Below are 14,147 nucleotides of genomic sequence, written 5' to 3'. Positions count from 1 at the left end.
CAGTCTTAATACACTACAGTCGTCTTTAATGACTGGATGAGCCCATTAGTTGCTCTTAAGCCACCTACATGGTATTGAACCAGTACCGAAGTAATTGACCAACCAACTTGAGTTAGTACTTCGACATATCCTAGTTTGTGTGCTTGTGTTGATTCATGTTTGCGTGATGTTATGGTATGTGTGCATGAATGATAATAAGCTTTTCTAGTCTAGTTTTTGTTTTCTGTGATTGCCTCATGGTTGATTCAATTTCCATAATGAAGCTTGAATTCGTCCAATAATGCCATGTGCACCAGTAAAGGTTTTATCCGCATCACAAGAGCAATAAAACTGATTGAAGGGCTGCCGAAATGGAGGACGCTGGGATTTATTTTTGGTGTTGCTGTTACCTACCGCGCCGATGCTTCTAAACCAGTTCACTAGGATGTTTGCTGATATTTGGTATGCACATGTTTGCCATATGATACTGGGGTTTCTACTCTTTCATGATCAAGGCAGCTGTTTTCGAAAGTTGACTTGAGAAACTGCCTTTTCAAGGCCGGCCGACATGTCAGAAAATAAAGAAACGTACCCAGAGACCTTTTATTATTGTATCTTGGAATGTTCTCTACGCAGTAAAGAGGGTGCACGATGATGGTCATGACTATCACATTCAGGCTTCGCGATCGTTAATCAGAGTTTGAGAGCTTTATACGTGAGTTTGCGGCCACCGCCAGCATCTAGCTAACTTTGCGTGCATTCGAGAATGTGCCTTTTTGTGAAGATTGACGAACACTCTAAATGAAGAGTTTTATTGTGAAAACAACAGTTGGTGGATTGAATGGACTTCAATTGGTGTGGTTCCGTATGCGGAAGGGTTCATGTTCGGTACTTGCATTACCTCGTTTCGTTTCTCTTTGAAGGTAAATGGTCTTTGAAATAATGCAAGGTTTTGTCTAAGATTTTTTTGTGTAAAATGTATTCTTAAGTGAATTAGCCGAGCTGCCATGCAACTTATGTCGACTAAGAGAGAAGTCAGTGTCCTTTAAGAGAAAATTTGGATCAAAGGCGGAGGCAAACATGTGCTTAATGTATCTATTTTAACTTTTTTATGGAACTTTTTCGTAACAGTAAAAATCTTTTTAGTGAAGATTATCTGAAAGATATGTAGCCTCAGAGTTAATGTGAATATAAGCGTGAGATTACATGTGATTGATTGATCTGTGAATTATAATTTCAACGATCTCACGGGATCTTAAATCACCTCACCCGGGTGTATGGGTGAGGGAGATTTCTGCACTGTAAGTTGCGGGGATTCCACAATGACTTCGCTGTGATTTTGTACCAAAGGCTTCAAGATAACACTTGACCTTAGGAAGGTTCAATCAGGTTCAGAACACCAGTCCACTTTCCAACCAAATCATGACTCGATTATCAATGCCGCTGTCTTTGCCGAGTCAGATTATTGTCAGTCAATCATAAAGATTGCTTTTATCCCCATTTCTGTTCATCAGCACGCAACAAATGTATGTGACACACAATATGTTTGTCGTTCCCAATGAGTTAAAACAAACACACAACAAAAACCTATGACTTCCCATGTGAGGCAACCATGTGTTGAGAATGGGCACCTCGTCACAGCAACAAGTGAAAATATATTTTCAACTGCTTCAAATCCTTTTTTCTTGGATTTTGGAATTGCTGCAGCAGCGTAGGTGATAAGAAACACCCAGCTCTGACCTCTGCACTTCATTACTAATCCTGTAAGGTTCAAGAGCATATTTGTAAGTGTCGAAAATGTCCAATGACAGGCAGGTGGCTCTCGTTGGAGCTATAAATTGTAACATGGTAGAAACTTCCAAATAAAAACGCCACAAACCTCCTCAACATACGTGGGCGTGGTTAAGTGGATTAAAGCCTCATTCTAGAAACAATCTCAATGTCTGTTTCCATACTCAAAACCCAAAAGATGTCAAAAGATGGCTAGAGCCCCGTATAGAGAAAGTCCGCACATATTAACATGTTAAGGAAAATGCACATTCTCTGCTGCAGCTGTAGAAAAACATTTGTGGACAACCTCTTGCGAGGAGGAACAAGGGATGATTATACACTACAGTTACACAACTGCACTCTGATTTTCCTGATTTACAAGTGCTTTCCTCACAAATTACCCCTTACAATCTCAGCAGCCTAGGGTTTTCAGTACTCTACGAGCCCAACTCCCGAGCCGAGCAAGTATATCCGACCACAAGATTCATGTGATCCATGTGAGGCTTGAATACTACTGTTGCAACTATGACCCTTCACAGACTGTTGATGAGTTTCTTCCTTGAATAGATGCCTACAAACCACAAACTCTCTAGATTACATGTTGGGTGGGATGATCGCATTAAAGGTTGGTCTCTGCAAGCTCAGTCGAGTGGCGATGAGATCGAACAATCACTTCAATGGTTCTGTAAGTGGACCCGGTGGCTTTACGATGCCACCCTTGTAGAATATGTCGCAACATACAAAGATGTAGCCCTCCTCATAGCGGATATCGACATTTTCCAGATCGATAGCCGGTAGAAAAGGTAAGGGGAAGCCATGGTCGAACTTTTTGTTCAAAATAGGAAGAATCACCCTTGAGATGACTGTTCGCAGTGTTGGCTGCACACACACATAGCATCAAGGGTTACACATTACACAACAAGCAAACTGGGGAGGTTTTACACTTCTATTCGTCTGTCTATTTTTTATGCGTCAAAGGATTTTGTTCTTCCACTTCGATAGTCTGTTCAACCATTCACACTTCCACTGAGAACTATCACTCCCAGCAAGAGGCCCTTTGCATGTGCAGGAAATAGAGCAGCACCAAGGGCCGGGTCAGGTCCCCCGAAATTTCACATGATTCCATAAAATTTCACTAATTTTTCTACTGACCTACATGGAAATAACTCCCAATTCTGAAAAATGCAAAAAATTAAATTTGCATACAACTGTATAGCAACGCACAAGGGCTTGGAACTCTTCTCTAAGTAAATCCCATACTAATGGAACTGAAATGAACATTTAAAATGAACTCAGACATGGCTCAGAACAGGTAGAAACCAGACTCACCTGAAGAAGGGCGACAGGAAAGTTGCCAATGTCACTCCATTTCAGTTCGAGGCCGAGGTCGTTTAGAGCCAATTCAGCCGCGATTTTATTATCCACAACATTCACCATTGCATCCATGGATACGGTCTGTCCAAGCACAAACAACGCCACAGTCAGAAAATTAGATGGCCTGTTGTCCACTACAATGATTTTACATCTACCGGTAAGGTAACACACGAACGCGGTTTAACTCGTGAGAAGAGAGCTTACCAAAGAGATGCAGACCACAGGCAGAGGCTCTTCGTCAGTCTTCACTAACAAGGTCAGTTCAACTGCAGCATTCCCCGTTACACCATCACTCTGAAGCTTGACAGTTGGTGGTGCGGAACAGGAAAAATCCAATGCCATGTCCATGTTTGGATACTTCTTGTACAATTGGGGTATGATCCATCTCCAGAAGTGGGTGTTTAACCATGCCTCTTTTAGCGCCTCGTCTCCTACCCACTCCAAAAACCCAGCCTGCAAACAAGACTGTTCCAATAAGTTACAGCCATCCAATGGACATACCATGGCACTGTTTCCATCTGCCGTCAATCCTAAAATTCATAGAACTCGTTTGGTGAAGGCAGCTTAGAGTCATATTCTCTGATATAACTTCATGAACTCTAGACAGTTTTCAGGTATTCAATTATGAAGATTCAAAAGCTGTTCTACCAATACAAGAATCAATATAACCTAGCAAGTATAAAATAATTAGGTGAAAAGGAAATTCTGACAACTTTCGAGTCATCAGAAAACGTTGGAATCAAAGTAAGCAGAACTCCAGCAGCACATGTTCCTGCTCTGAGAAAAGTACTCAGAGGTCAACCTGTAACGTGAGCATTCTACCCAGTAGATTTTGTATTCAACAGGTTTGAAGGGCATGAACCTCATAGTATACAGCGATTGCTGAGTTAATGACGTCCTCACGTAGGGCAACTGTGACCATTTTTGTGGAGTCACTGTGCAGCAGTTCTGACTGCAACTCGTAATCCAGGCATGTGGAGTTTGAGGGTTTCACGAGGGAGACAAACTCCCCCTTCATGCACACGCTAAGGAACGTGGGGCCTATTACCGGATCCTGCATTATGGTCACATCAACAGCGGAGACATCGTCTATAGGTAAATGGCGAGGAAGTGCTTGAAGAGTGTTATCCAGCTTCTCTGCGATCGCAACAATCCTCTTTGATATTGTAGTTCCAATAGCTGCACGAATCTCCGCATCAAACACATTCACAAACCTGTTGAAAATAGTGGAAAGCTATTATCCACACACAGTCCAGCGCAAACCTTACAAGAGGCATTGCTTATATGCAATTTAAGAGCAAATGCAACAGTATCGTGTCTCCAAAGAATCGATAAGTTTCGTGACCCACAAGGAGGAATGGTGTAACAAGCACTTACGGCTGATAAAACCATGATGCACCCCCTTGTAATTTAATATGGAGGTCATCGATGTGAGTTTCACACCCAACTACTGTCATCCGCAGCGTTCCGTTGCGTGCTGCAAGAACAGATGTCATGTTCACTTGCATGCCATTTACCTGCACAAAAAAAACAATTATTCGCCAAGGTTGAGCAATAACGGACAAGGTAACGTTGAATCATACAACAAATTCTGTCAATTTTATTCTGTTTCACCATGGAATTCACCCTTCTGGATCGCTTCGAAGCTAAATTGTCAGTTTCTTACCTCCACATCCGCCCATCCACCGTCGTTGACAGGAAATGGGACATAAGTGGCCGTGTACTTATACTTCCAATGAAGACGAACCCCGGCATGAATATGTCCAACAAACACGGTGATGCCTTTCTTCCCCAGAACTACGTCCGAACGTGAGACATTTGCCCAGGAAAGTTCATTGTGGGAGACTTCAACATCAAGGCGGCCGATGGGAGAGTTAATGCGCGTCTTCATGTCTGGTAATACCAATGGGGTTACCTCTTCCAGTATTTGCTCGAGGAGAACGTCCTTCACGTAGGATAATCCGGATTCAGATAGGTTGACCATAACCCCCGCACTGTTTCCATCTCCACTAACTAGTACATCTGGAGTTCTCTGTAATTCAAGGGCAGTGTTTCCTTTGTCTTCATTCTCCGCAAGAATCTTGAAATAGGAGTCCCCAACATCGTATTCAGCCTCGTTCGAGAAGGCTTCGAATTTGGATGCAGCGGCATGACGCAGCAAGAGGACGATGGAGACAGAAAGGAGAGTTAGCCTGAGCATGGCAAGTCCCATGCTCCAAGACAGTTGAATGCCGAACTTCAAAACTAATCCCACTCAAGACACATATCACACGGAAATTCTCTTCATTGGAAACGAGGAGATTGATCACAGAAACCTAATTGGTCAAAGAATAGCGATTCTTCGACTCGCAATTCTGTAGATGTGTAAGCCTTACTCTTCGAGAGCTGAATCTTAAACTCCGTGAGCACTTCTGCAAGGTTCAGAAAGCTTCGCTAAATTCACTCAATTGTACTTGCTTGAAAGTGAATCAATCGCAGCAATCACCAGTTCGAGAGAATTCGCACGCACCGCCAATGCTGTCTCATGCAGATGAATCTGGAGTCCTTACACTGAGCTTGAATAAGAGATTCGAGGCGTCTGCTCTAATTACCCACACCAGCTACAAAACATACTGATCGAACTGCCCAAACTGGAGGGTGAAGACTGGAACCAATTCTTTTAAAGGGATAGATTGCAACTGAAGCTAGAATTGGAGAAGTTTGGCAGCTCAAACCCGAGGACGTGATAATACCAAATTGATGGACACGCAATTCAGGAAAGTCGACGCAGCAAAGAACAGGCTGGTCGGTTCACTCCAACCAGCGACGACGTATTGCGATTGAAGAGCTCGTATGACCACGAGCCGTAATCTCAAATATTGAATTCAGACAGAGTAGAGTAACCATGGGAGGGGCAAACGATGGAGTTACTAGAAAGCAAAGTAGCAATCACCTACAGCAAGGCAACCTCCAAGCGAATTAACGGCAAACCGCCACGGACGCAATAGCCTGCACGTAACCTCATTATCCTCAAGGCCACATGCTTTCTTGCAACACTCAAACCTCTTTGCTGCTGCTCCGAAGTACCTCTATGCATTTTTATTATAATCATCAAAGCATACTGACAAGACTGCAAATCCTGGTCTCTGCTTTAAACAGAGTACTAGCACGCCGAAGAATTCCGGATCTGCGCAAAGTGCCCAAATTTTTATTTGGATGAAGATCCAATATAGAGTTTCATCCTCCGTGAATACGAGTCTGATCGTTTGTGTCCAGAGGAACGTAAAGCTCGTGTGAGAGTTTTCAGGCTGGGCCACCACCAAGAAATAGCCAGCTAGCACATCCATCAATGGATTAGAATACTTTCTATCTCTTTACAGATGCCCCAGTAGAGGATTAGAGTAGGAAAGGTTACCAGCTTTGCTCACACGATGGATTCACTTCCAGCTGCAGCATCTCCAACTACAGTACCAGAACTCCTGGAACAGAGAAGGCTATTTCGGACACAAGTCATTACGAAGTTTTATTGTCGAGAATCAGTTTCTATGGGTACATTAATGAATCGCTTTTAGTTCTAAAAAATGCAGTTGTAAGACCACACTTCATTAGCCATCGCACACTGCTAAAACTACAACTTATAATTTTCTACACTACGTAATAAATTTGGATTCATTTCTGAAGAGATGATCAACCCTGGTTCGGTATCGGCAGGTTTGTTGTGCTTGATCCTTCAACACCTGCCCCAAGGGCAACACTTTGTGATGCAAAGTCCACTTGAGGAATATGTGATAACTTTCTTTGGACTAGAGATGAATTTGGTGTTCGGTTCTAAACGTCATGTGGGGGTTCAGATTCCAACCTCGACATGTTCGGCACGAAACCATCCTGCAGCAGCGAGAGGAATCTTTCTGAATTCTATAAGCCCCTAGGTGCAGATCGTGGTTGAAATTTGAACCTTGTACTCCAAAATCACAGGCGGAAACAAAAATTGCAGACAGATTCCCCTATCCTTACAAGAGTCGTCTGCTGTTCTTGTCGATGCAGGTCACAGTAACGTAACCAAACACCGAGTCCACCCCCATAATAACAAAACACAATCTCATGTTGTATGGTGCGCCAGAAGAACTATTGAATAATGAAGAGAGTTGAGCACAACCAGGATCTTTCACCCTCCTGTAGGTCGGGATGGCGTGAACGAACAGGACGCTGCTAGTTCGTCGACTGTTCAGTTGGACGAACAATTTGCGCATTCCATGCGCTAATTAGCGTACACCTGAAGAGGCTAGAGCACTTTGTTTTGTCCAGTTTCATGTAGCGCACGCTATGGTTTGATGGCGAGATTTGTCTAAACATTTTCACGTCAGTGCTGATTTGTCAAGGTCAAATATACTCCGGCTCGCTGAAGGTCGTGGTCGGAGACCTTACATTGTCCACTTGTCACTAAGTAATTCGTTCTTCTCATGACACCCTCAGGCGCGATTCCGTATGCAGATAGACCATCGGGAGGAGAGCTTCGGAGGGCATGGAAGTGATCTTGTTCAAGTACAGCTTGCATGTGCATTTGATGGTGGCTTACTGGGCTTTCGTCGTATGAAGGGTCCATTCCAAAGTAGCTCCCTGCTCGCCGCAGCTGCTCCACATGGTCGACATTCAACAGGCTGATCACTGACGACGCATCATCCGCTCCGTATCTACAAAAAATATGTTATAACGATGGTTGGTTAGGACTAAGGTGAATATTTGAACATAAGCTTCAAATCATGACGGGGCCATCGTGTAAGTAAGAAAGAGATTACAGGTTTCGCGCTGCGATCGACTGTTACCTGTAATTTAAGGGGAGAATGTTCGATTTCTGGTTGAATTTGGTGTCAAACTTGTGATCGTCGTGAAAGCTGATTTGGTGTCGTAAGAACTGCGACTCCTCATCCTCGGAAACGGAACTACGCGATAATCCGGGGTGTCCATGAAAGCTCTGGAGTTGTTGGCCAGCTGAAGCGACCGCCTGCTGCTGCTCTACCAAGAAGAGTTGCTCACCGGCCATGTTGAGCTCTTCCTTCAATTTAGACACCTGATTTTGAAGCACAGTGATGACGCCCAAACACCCATGCACAGGGTCCTTTTCTCGAGTGTCGGCCTCATAAGCGATGGACTTCACTGTATCCTCACGTTTAGAAGGATCAACAAATTTAAGGATGCGCAGGATATTGCTGACACCGAAGAGTTTGTGAACGTTAGCGAAGCGCTTAGGTTGATCCGGGGGGAAGTAAGGCGAGAGAGGACAATCCGCAGAACATTTTCTCCTCTGAAACTTGCAAGCCGCGCACGCCGTGTTGGTGTTCCCAGTTGATCCTGTCATTGCTGAAGGAAGCTATGGCCCGTCACGGTCAAAATCAAGATGATAACACCTACGTAATATTAATTTTTTTTGTAAGAAGCAGAATCATGAATCCAGCCCCTTTTATCACTCACTACTGACTTGTTGGGGCGATACAAGTCTGGATAAAGAATCTATCCATCAAGACCTCAACTCTGCTGAGGTGCTAAATTACCATTCCGAACTGGATCCCGCATACCAGATTTTCCGGTACTATACCGAGCTCGAGGGCATACACTTTCCGAATATAGTGTAGTCCACCCTGACTAGAATGATAACCTCGCAAAATACATACACTGTCTCCAGAAGTAATTTGGATTTCAATACCAGTTCGGACAGTGAGAACTTTGCCAGCATAAATTCTGTCGAAATTACCTGTAAGAGCGTCGCAGATGAAATTGAGAAACTTGGATACGAGTACAAAGGGAATTAACAACAGAGCATATAGAAGTATAACACATGTTCGGTCTAAGCGCAACATAGGCATCAGATGGTGAAACAATTGCGCTCAAGTTACAAGGGGGGGGGGGGGGGGGAAGAAACTCTGGGACAAATTTCGAGCAAGAGAATCTCCGTGACATAAAAGCGACGCCAAGAAGACAAGCATTGTTCGCTGCAGATTTCGGATTCTGTAAGATATCGCTTCGACTACAAAGTCCAGGTGCAGCGCAGAAACGAAAACATGTCTAGCTATTGCAGAACATCGTGCGGCGGTGAGGTTACGAATAAGATGTGCACCTACGTGAAAAGTGAATCTTGTGAACAATTTTGGTTTCTAATGTACACCAGAAAGCTAACACTTGCACCACAATTAAGATACAAAAGGAAGCAGAAGTGAAGAAACACTAAAATTGAGATGAAGCTCCAAAGAGAGACGTGAATAAAGGAATGAGGCATTTAGATGAGAACGCAGATTACGATTGGCTCGTCCTCCGCGGCGCATGTCACTTTTGGATTGTCTAGAGTTGCCTCGAGCGAAGCGATCAAATTCAACGCATCTTTCTACACGATCCTGACGCGACATGTGAAGCGTCACCGACCTCCAGATCCTTAATGCTAACGCTAAATTTCAGGAGGAGCAAGCTGAAGACCGTTATCTTCTTATTACTTTTCTCCTGAGATTCAGTACTTTAAACCTCTATGAAATGCGTGCAGAGATGGCTGGTTCAATATATCACCGTTGAATCCTATCCGTCAGGTACCAAGAGCGTAAACTAATAATGTGAAGCTAACTCAATGAGAGGTCGTGAGATACTCACACAAATTCGAGTACACGGTCCAAGGTCAACGTCCCTGTCCTCAAACCGCCAGTTCCGTGGGCTACAGTTTGAAGCTGCCCCTAACAATTCTCTCCAAATGCCAATGTCGGAATTGCAACATTGGAGAGAACAACCAATACTAAGGCTGCTGCAAAATAAGTCCCTTCGACGAGCATCCAAAAGAGAAGATCGTTAGTGTCAATTTCGCACCTTCCGTAAATCCAAGTGGACTCTAGTAAAAAAATCCACTAAACAATGGAACTACAAATCTGGATCTACTCTCCGTTTTTCTTTTCTTCTTCTTGTTTCCCCCCTTATTTCTATTTTTAATTTACTTTTATCTTTTTTTGTCCCTCACGACGTTGACACTTCTCACTACCTAGCTGCTCTCCGACAGCAACACAGCAACCTCACCTGGACTTGCTGCCCGCGAATCCTCACACTACAGGTCTACGCTGCCAACGTGAAAGAAGAAGATCCTATGACTACTCCTCCCAAGCTCAACTAACACTAAAAGTATTTATACAGACCAGAGCATCAATGGATTTCGTTATCCGCTGAAGCGAGTCTCACGCTCTACGGACGCAGGCACTCCGCAGACATCGACCGACGCAGAGTGCTGCAACAACAGGGGGAGCTAAACCCTGGCACAGCAAGCGAAGTCAAGATCGCGACTCAGCGAAGGAAGCGCTGGGAGCAGCGATGAATAGCGCGGGGTAAATGGGAATAGCGAGGCTTTGAACAGCGGGGAAAGGAAAAAAGCGGGGGGAAGAGTTGTAGTAGGCGGGGTGGACGACAATTGCTGACCTGGATGGGTGGCTGCCAGCGTGGCGCCAGAAGGTCACCGCGTTGCTTCTCCGCTCCCTCCATTTCTATGCTCGAGGTCTCTAGGTCAACTGAATGAATGAAATATGTCTATGTAAACAACCCCCTGATGGATGAATGAGGTTTAGTAGGTCTATATGGGGGATATTAAGGATTTGTTGATTCCAGGTCCACTCCTTTAGGTGAATGAAGTTGGGCGATTTGTGGTTAGAAGTTAATATGTGTGTATATATATATATATATATATACATAAGCAAAAATACAAGTACATTAGTTGTTTGAGGTAATGGTGATATTAGTGTGTGTGTGTGTATAGGTGAAATGAGAACCACAAATTTGTTGGATAATACATTGCTATCATTTTTATAACCAAATATGATATTGTATAATGTAAAGATGTATTAGAATGACAGATATACTTTTTTTTTTTGTGTTTTGAGTAAAATAATCAAATTTTTTTACATACTAGTGGAATCAAATCTTGCATTCTCAACGTTTCTAATTTTAAATATGTGTTTTTATAAATAATATGTTACATTTAATTATATTGTAGGAATGTGCATGTATGTATAATACTTACATTATAATAAGTAAAAGTAGATTTTAGTTTGATGGTTGCATATATGTAATTTTTTATTTAATTATATATATTAAGTAATTTGATCTATTGAAAAAATAAGATTACATAAGAGATATTATTTTTATTTTCAAAAAATAAAAAAAAACGGATAATATTTTTTTAAAAGATATAATAATAAATTATTGTATTAAATTTTATTAAAATAATAGTTATTTCTTTTAAGAGAAATTAAAAATAAATATGACTAATAACTTAATTATCAGAAGCAATCATTGTTGCATTTTGCACCATCTAAAAGCAACTTCTCTATTAGCTCCATCCTCTCCTTACACTTCTCAAAATTCTATAATGCTATAAGTGTCTTGGATCTTGGATCTTGGCAAGCCTTATATGCAATACTTATTGAGTGAGGCTTGTAAGAAGTGAATAGCTTGTGGAAAATCCACTTAGTTCTTGTTTGTTCCATTAATCTATTCATTAATTCATCTCAATGCTCTAAATACAACTATATCTTCCTACCATTATTTCTTTAATTTTTTAAATTAATTTATATTTATTATTATACATAAATTAATTGGATTTTATTTTATTTTATTTTTATTTTTTATAATGATCATAAAATAATATATTGTTGTGTAGAAAATTATGTATATATTAGTTTGTACAAATTTATTTATGTCAAATACAATTATAAATTTATATACATCTAGTTAATTTTTCACATTCACCATTGTAGATTGTTATTTGTTTTTTATTTTTATTTTTTTAAGTTTTAATTTAAAAAATATTTAATCATAATTTTTAAATATATTTTTCTTATTAATAAAAATTTATACTATGTCTTATAAGAGTAAATCTATTTTCAATCTTGTCAATATATTTCTTGTATTCTAGTCTTGGTTCAAGACTTTCTAAATTCTTTTTCTCATACAAAGTTATAATAGTTGTTTTTTTTATTTAAATTCTATGACTTTTTTTCTTATTTTTCCTCTTCTTTAATAATACATGAGTGTCTTTAGAAGTTTGTCTAAATCCATATTCTTAATAATTGATACTAATTAGTTTTAAATTGTTATCACCTTATTTTTTTTATTTATAATTAGTTATACAAAAAATACTTATAATGTACATATGTAATATTATATAAGCTGAATTTTAATAAGAGATTTTTATATTTAGAGCAAGTTGTGATGCTAATAAATAATTATATTAGCTTTTATGTGAACAAGCAATTTTACCATATAAAATAAGTTTTGAAATTTGTTTGTTTTATTAAATTAATTTTAATGCAAATGAGGATTTGAAATTCTAAATTACCCCAAAAGTTAAATTTGATAGTAGAAGATTGATTACCTCTATTAAAGATTAGATAAATAATATGAATGTTATAATTTTTAAAGTGTTAGTATCTTGTTGCTAATCTTTTTTAGGCATATCTAATATTGTAAATAACATAATTTATCTAATTTTTAAAATAATAAGACAAAATATTAGGAAGAAAAATCAAATTTTAATTTGGAATAAAATAACAAAAAATCAAAAACAAAAAAAAAAATCAACATCAAATAAATGAATTCCAACATATAAACAAAATTTATTTGATAAAAAACTTCTTATGTAGTTTTAATTCTAATTACTTTACAACAATTGGTGAAGTTGTGAAAGGTTTTAGATGGCTCAAAGTAGGGGCTTTAAAAAATATTGCAAATAATTCAAGTCTACTGATATCTTGTTTATATGACTATTTTTAATTTTTAATGATTTGTGAGCATACTTACCTATTGTATTGTCACTTTCTAATATAGCTGCAAATGCATTTATAAAACAACCCCATAACAAATATTTTTCTTAAAATCTCTTTATCGTGTGTACAGATCTTGATTATTGTTAAGAAATATCTCTACAATTTGGCTTTTAATTTCTTTAGTATCATTAAGTATAAATACTTGTTGTTATATCTATAAAGACCATCAAATATCTCTCTCTCTCTCTCTCTCTCTCTCTCTCTCTATATATATATATATATATATATATATATATTTGATGGTCTTTATGGATGTAATATATGGTAACCTCCATAAAGACCACCAAGTTCTTGTAAATTTCCATCTATTCATTTCTTTATCTTTATGCACTAAAGACAACTACCTCTCTTTATTTCCAATTTTTTTATTTCCTTCTACTTCTAAGATTATATTCAATGTCTTTAGTTTCTTTTATTAGTTCCTCAGTAATGAATTTATATTTCTATGTTGTTATGAAGATAATTGCATAATTTCTACTTTCTACATAGCTAATTGTATCAAAGTTACTTCCAAATTTAGGCCTCATTTAGTAGATTCTTTTGTTTACTATTATAAAATTGATGTTAGGATTCTTTTAATCTACTATACTTGAATGTTCAAGATAGTCCCAAGTTTTAATCCATAAATTTTAAAAACCATCAACAAAACTCATGAGATTGTATATTAGTTTAATTATAATAAATCTATAACCTAATTTTTAGTATAGTTAATTTACATAAACTTTCATAAATGTATTTAATTACAATTAATAATTGACATGTATATACACTAAAATAAACATGTTCAATAAAAAATAAACATGATATCCAAAACCAAATAGATTATTAAAAATGTACATTGTATTACAAATGAATTTTATTAATGAAAAAAAAAAAAAAAAACCTAAAGATATTACTTATTGATAACAACAAGGCATTGGCCATGGTTTTAAGATGCATCAATTTGTTCTCTTTGGATGTGAATGAAAAAATATATCCCTTTATTTATTTTTTTTGACACAAATCAAATTTTGTTCAATTGCAGAGAAAAGAGTAAAATACAGGTCGCTCGTATCAATTATGATAGAGGGCAGGGAAAGCATGGACCTACCTTATGACTAGCGGCTACCAACTGCCTAGACCTTGCTGGACTACTTAGTATCTAGGTTACTCAGTTACGCCTTGAGCATAATACCTCGTAATTCTTCCATTTTCGATCAAAAT

General features: G+C 39.0%; 2 protein-coding genes across 2 annotated transcripts; both read right to left on the bottom strand.

Annotated features, from left to right (window-relative positions):
- Positions 1-1,994: 1,994 nt before the first annotated feature.
- On the bottom strand, positions 1,995-6,291 carry LOC112276596 (putative BPI/LBP family protein At1g04970). The gene is made up of 6 exons (XM_024508023.3): positions 4,790-6,291; positions 4,501-4,640; positions 3,986-4,337; positions 3,328-3,576; positions 3,079-3,204; positions 1,995-2,628 (listed from the first exon to the last, which is right to left on the bottom strand). The coding sequence occupies exons 1-6, from the start codon at positions 5,333-5,335 to the stop codon at positions 2,419-2,421; spliced, it is 1,623 nt and encodes a 540-aa protein (XP_024363791.1). The 5' UTR covers positions 5,336-6,291; the 3' UTR covers positions 1,995-2,418.
- Positions 6,292-6,599: 308 nt separating this feature from the next.
- On the bottom strand, positions 6,600-9,864 carry LOC112276598 (uncharacterized). Its single transcript, XM_073531126.2, has 3 exons — positions 9,736-9,864; positions 7,926-8,470; positions 6,600-7,793 (listed from the first exon to the last, which is right to left on the bottom strand). Exons 2-3 carry the CDS (start codon positions 8,456-8,458, stop codon positions 7,463-7,465), a joined length of 864 nt encoding a protein of 287 aa, XP_073387227.2. The 5' UTR covers positions 8,459-8,470; positions 9,736-9,864; the 3' UTR covers positions 6,600-7,462.
- Between the last annotated feature and the right edge of the window lie 4,283 nt (positions 9,865-14,147).

Source organism: Physcomitrium patens, chromosome 24 (assembly GCF_059467195.1).
Source record: "Physcomitrium patens ecotype Gransden chromosome 24, ASM5946719v1, whole genome shotgun sequence".
Classification (NCBI taxonomy): domain Eukaryota; kingdom Viridiplantae; phylum Streptophyta; class Bryopsida; order Funariales; family Funariaceae; genus Physcomitrium; species Physcomitrium patens.
The sequence above is the reverse complement of the archived record's forward strand: the minus strand, read 5'-3'. Positions and strand labels throughout refer to the sequence as shown.